Here is a 6,000-nt window from a genome sequence, read left to right as displayed (position 1 = left end):
AAAAAAAAAAAAAAAAAAAAAAAAAAAGTCTGGTAAAACAGTAAACAAACAAGAAAACAGAGCTTCTTCAGCTTACCTGCAATATTGGTTGGGACACTATTCATTATCAGGCTGAACATTTAAAGACTTTCATCTCAACTCAAGGATGAAAATTTGGTAATACTGTCATTAAGTGAGATCACAGTTTGCCACGCACTCTTTTGTTTAACCTATGTCTTCTGCTAAAGGGACATCAGTTTTCTTTAACTTTCTTATACCAGTGTATGCTGTAATAATTTTTCCTAGATATGTTATTTCTAAAATTAGAAGCACTGCCAGGTGTCACAGTTTTTTCTTTACAGAAAACAAATAATGACATACTATAGTAAAAGGGATCCTTGGCCAAAATAATTGCAAATGGCAAACTCCAGAAGTTAAGGTTAAGTTGTTGAACATGAAAACATTCTCTTGCTTACCGAAAATTTCTCCGTTTTTGGCAAATTCTGTCACAAGGTACAACATGCTTTTGGTCTCCATCACCTGTTGATGGAGAAATTGCACATTAGTTTATTTGGGGGAAGAACAAAACACCCAAATGAACCCACATGAATATACATTTTCAGATCTCTCCTCTGGTAAGAAAAGTAGTGAAAGTCTTGGTCTTGTGCACATATTAATCACAATTTTTCACTTTGTTTCTTCAATTTATCTCAACAATTTCAAGGGGCGCATTTGCGTGCTATGCACACAGTTAGGTTTTAAACACTTTAATAACCTACTGTACAGACGGAGGTGGATAAGATTCTTGCCAAAGGGAATAGCACAAGAAGGTATCCTCATTGGCTAGTTTCGAGACTTTTCCTGAAGGAATCAGCCTAAGAAATTCCCTTGTTCAACTCCTCTAACACACTGATGAATGGTTAGTATCTGTGCTGGAGAAAGAAGTCTGGGGCTGTTACTGACTTCTGTTACGAACAGTTCTCTAGTTACTGAAAGAAAAAAACAAATGAGCGTCAGTTTTAAAGACTGGCAAATCTTTGATACAGCACCACACCACAGGATCACATTGCACAGTCAGGCAGAGTATATGATGGTTTCATAGCTTTTCAGTATTTCCTCTGGATTAAAACAACCCTATAAGCATCTTCCACCTTTTTGGCTGGAGTTTCCAGCCTTCCTGTTAGAAAAAAACAGACTGCTCACAACCCAAACATGTGAGGTTGGAAGGAATAGAGGGAGACAAACTGAAAAATGAAAAAGGGTAAGGGGAAATCTTCAAAGGTTTTCCATAAACAGATGCTCATGACCTTGAACAAGAACATTACAGCCAACAATTCAAGATTTTATCTTCCCATGAAATACACTGGGAAAAGGCAGCTCCTCTCAGTTACCCTGCAGCTTTCCTTCTAAGGCTCTATTGCTAAATTGCTTAAACAGGTACCCAGAAACTCATATAAATAGCATGATCGAAAGATATACTGGAAATTCTCTACTTCAGATAAAGTCATTTAGGATTTCCCTTCAGTATAATACAATTTCAGTATCAGTCACATATTAGGCCTATAGTATTTGACAACCACAGAAAAAGAGTTCAGCCCAAGCTGCCTGTAGACAAGACCAAAATGAATTCTATTTCTGTGCTTTGTTTATATATACAAACTTGAAAGTACTGGAAGACTAGCTCATAGACGAACTGTTTTCAAAAGAATATTAAAAAAAAAAAATCAGAGGTAAATCATGAAAGTTAGAACAACAGTAGAATTACCAAAATCTGACAAGCCAGCAGACAGAAAACGAGGGCAGTACAAATACACAGGACCATTTGTTGCTGGGTTCATTACCAAACTCTGTCAATCGTCAATAGCTCCCTGATACAAGACAACTCAGAAACTCAGTATGGTGATGGACCCAGTATGGTGATGGGCACATTATAGGTATGAACTGGAGAGACAGTTTTATTGAATGCTATTTTAGAAGTCAGCTCACCTACCTGCCAAATGTACTTCTAATGTGCCACTCACTGAACAATGAAACGGTAAGCACTACATAACAATTACCCTCCTCCTCAAGTAACCTTGAGGATCTCCAATCTTAATTTAACTACTCAATCTCCTCTCTCATTTTCATGTTTTATCATCCATTCAGGAAAAACTGTGATAGGTATTACTCAGGTTAGTTAAGAGTTTAATTCTGTAATGCCTGACTCAGTGAATCAACAGGCTATTTTAAAAAGGAAGTGCCAGTCTCTTTTCCCTAAYGCGAAGTTAAGGCTAAGCAAGGCTAAATCAGGCCCTTTGTCTTTATTCAACAGAATTATTCTAACAACAAAGATCTAACCCTCACGGTGTGATTACACCACCTTTAGCAATCTGAGAGATTTGACCTCAGTTTAAAGTCAAAGTTTGGTTTTAGCATGCAAAAATTTGTTTGTTGAGCTAGGTTTATTTGAAATAAGAATGCATCTCAGAAGCACTATTTACTTTGTTAAACATGCCACTTACAAGCAGATCCCAAAGAGTATATTCCAAAGAAAGCCTTCAAAGATTTATGTGAAATAGAAATGCCAGCCTCAAATATTTTACCACTTCACTAGTAGGAACAGAAAATGAAACAGAATAGAAAAAAACAAAACCATATTTTACAATATCAACTGTGTGCAGTAAACAGTAGTTGTAAGTAAAAACCTTCAAACTTTTTAAAAAGTCTAATTGCATGTTTCTACATGTACATATTTCTTATTTTTAATAAACATACTCTCCTACCATAATTACTCACCCATTACACTGGAAAGGTATGCAATTTCATAAGGTATTGCAATTTGTGCAATATCAATTCCACAATATACATAGTTCAGTATAGTATAATAAGCCATGTGTCCAGGCCCACCACCAGAAATAAACGTACCACAGAACTTGTTATCCATCTTCTAATAAGTATACTTGCAAATAAAGTTTTTGGGTAGCTCTCACTTGGTGTATGCATTTATAGTCACAAGCACCTTGATAAGGATATGTAAATCCAGATTCTGCCATGTCTTCTCAGATGAAGATATCAAAGGGAAGCTGCAAGCATTCCTCACCTCGCTCTCTCAAAGATTTAACCAAAGAAAGTCACTACAGCCATACAAATCCTCAGCTTCCTTCCAGCTCAGAAAACTAAGACATGCATGCTAAACAACCTCTGCATTGCCAAGGGCATTTAAAAGACCACTTTGGATGTAGTCATTTCACCTGTCTTTATATCCTTGAGCAGCCAGAAATACTGACAGTAGTATTTACACAGACACACTTGGCTACAGGACAATTGTCCATAAACACATCTTAACTAAACTACTGAGAGAACAGTATGGAAAACTAGTAGATCCACTCAAGTTATTTGAGAGAGACCTATAAATCAAAAAATGTAGACATACAATATCAGGCTTAAAAAGCTGTCATCAGACACCAGCCGAAGACAAAGAAATCACTGGGCTTCTACAGTTTGCTTGTTGGGAGTTTCAGCAGGCAGCTGTACAGTGCTAGAAGAAACATAAGGAAGAAATCATGCTTCCAGGTAGGGGATAACCTGTTAATAGCCATTTCTAATACATGCCAAAGCTCACTGTATATGCACTTCTAAATGTATACACATTTCTAAAACTGATTCGGAAATCTAGGAACTATTCTGTTTCCTTCTCTTTATCTAAAGTTCTTTCTACTCTAACCTTCTAACCTCTTTTCTACTCCATTTTCATTTTGAATTCATCTGGCTAACCAAGGTTCAGTTTATTGAATATTTTCATCTCTGAGCAATCTCCCCAAAAACGTGATGTTTCTGCTACAAATCACTGATTTTATCACAAACATTTGATGCAAAAAGCAATAGAAAATTCCTTTCAATAGAGAGGATCCAGCAATGGCTGCTGTTTTCAAAAGGCATGACCTACAATATTATGTCCCCATTTTAAATGCACAATAGCATCTCCAGCCCTAATTTCAAGGAGGGCTTTCACTAGAGAACAACTGTAGACTGTTGAAACAGAATTCCTCTTTTCATCTTTTTATGAGAAGGCCCATTAAATGGTACAGACACATCAAGATTAGCAAGAGAATTTTAAATTCAACTGTGAGTTCATGCAATTTTGGGGGGCTCAGCAAAGCCTGCACATTAACTAAAAAGTCAGAAATAAAAATGCTATTCAGAAATCTCCAGTTATACAAACAATTTTGACAGCCTGCTGTGAAGCTTCCGGTCTATTACAACAAGGACTTTGGTGCACATAAACATTAGGGAGGCAGGGCAACATTGACTTGGTGTTTTATGTTTCAGACACAGAAGAAAACATTTTCTGCCACAGCTAAGAATTGGAGCTTTACACATAGAATGATTCAGTGCTCTGGATTACAAATCCTTTTCTGCAACTGGCTACCTTTAGTACAAAGCTGTCAGTTATTAGCAGGTCAATTAAATAAAGAAGAGAGAAAAGCTTTCTGGTAGGCTCGAGGTCTCAGTGGACAAGCTTTAACAAGAATCACACCACAATTATTAATATTTTATTAGTTTTGATAGTTTGGGGATGGCAGCACAGGAATCACAAAACTAACACAACTCTTGGTACTTGCCTACACAAATTCTGACTACAGAAACTTTGTGCTAAATATTCACACACTGCTCTAGCTTATATGATAGTTTGTCTACTAACAGACAGGAAATTTTAATGACTAGGTATTTCAAAAAGCACCTCTTCCACTAGCATTGCATTTACAATATTCTGTGTATTTTTGAAGTAGACTTCAGGTACATCCGAGTATCTAACAATGCTGGCCCAAACGGTACCATAGAACAAGCAAGACTGTTTATGTGCATGCAAAAATAACAAATGTGTACACAACATAATTAATTTCAGGAAAAACTGAGAGCTCGTCACAGACTAGCCATCTGTAAGAAGTCACTGATGTAGAGTAAACGCTTCATGTTGGAGTAAAGACAGAGAGAATGGAAGAAAACACCACTAAACATACCTGGTAGAGCTTTATGATGTGTGGGTGATCGAGCATTTTCATTATTTGCACTTCTCTATATATCTTCTCCAGATTCACAGCATCCAGCTGAGATTTGTCAATTATTTTTATTGCCACCTGCAGCCAAAGGGTAAAATTGAGAAAGAAAAGTCTCCATAACATTTTTCATTAGTTCATCTTCATTATAAAGAGAGAATCACTATCCTAGATAACTTAGGGGTCTTTCTTCCAGCTTAGAAATACATCTCACGCTTTGGGATTTAAAAAACACAGCAGCACAACACTAAACAGATCGGTAGTCCCATTAAGCGTCTGCTAGACTATCATCTACTTTTGCACGTCAGTAACCAAAAACTTCACTGGAAATGGAAGACACAGAGCAGGTGGTATGAACTAAAGACCCTGCATGTAGCAGTGCTTTAAAGATAAAAAGCTCTCTAGAATGTCTAATTATTCCTGCTTCTAGAATCAAGGTAGCCAGTTTCAATTCTAGAAACGCAAAACAATGTTTAAGCAGAAACAGTTGGCTTAATACAAGTAATTAAACCACAGTGGACTCAGTTTTGACTGTTAAATACTTATTTTAACTGCGATTAATATGCCAACACCTGCAATTCATCCATTCAGAAAGTGCGGGGAAATATACATCTCTAGGGATATGCTTGCCAGTCAAACTCCACAAACAGCTCAACTAGTTTAGAAAACAGATTTGAGTCCTATTGACTTTACTTTTAGTCAATATTCCTGTAAGCAAATTACAGGGGACTACACATACTTGTGAGATTCCAAAATTTAATTTCAAATAAAAAATAGTTAAAAATTTCACAGAGAGGAAACAAAATTACAGCTGCTATAAAAGCCACACATACTAAAGATAACTGCACTGAAAAATATTAAATACATTAACAACATACATTCACCCTGAACACCACATTACAAATGTGGAAGCAGGAGCAAACAATATAAATCACACAAACACTTCCAATTATAGCTGCATTTCACATAAACTATTGAACTACAG

General features: G+C 36.4%; 1 protein-coding gene across 5 annotated transcripts in view; it reads right to left on the bottom strand.

The window, feature by feature from the left end:
* The window catches only part of SIK2 (salt inducible kinase 2), a 64,754-nt gene that overhangs the window by 50,335 nt on the left and 8,419 nt on the right, over nt 1-6,000 (bottom strand). For 2 of the 5 annotated variants that reach the window (XM_085316859.1, XM_085316862.1), the window contains exons 2-3: nt 4,980-5,096; nt 456-519 (exon numbers count right to left, since the gene is read on the bottom strand). In XM_085316859.1, the coding sequence (XP_085172985.1) occupies nt 456-519; nt 4,980-5,096 (181 nt within the window). Of the gene's footprint in view, nt 1-455; nt 520-758; nt 876-3,391; nt 3,497-4,979; nt 5,097-6,000 lie in introns of those variants that run through there. The other 3 variants (XM_085316863.1, XM_085316864.1, XM_085316860.1) reach the window with 3 other exon arrangements.

The sequence above is a fragment of the Rhea americana genome, unplaced genomic scaffold (genome assembly GCF_003343005.1).
Source record: "Rhea americana isolate MKP2758 unplaced genomic scaffold, rheAme1 scaffold_48, whole genome shotgun sequence".
Lineage (NCBI taxonomy): Eukaryota > Metazoa > Chordata > Aves > Rheiformes > Rheidae > Rhea > Rhea americana.
This window is presented reverse-complemented; position numbering and strand designations above follow the sequence as displayed.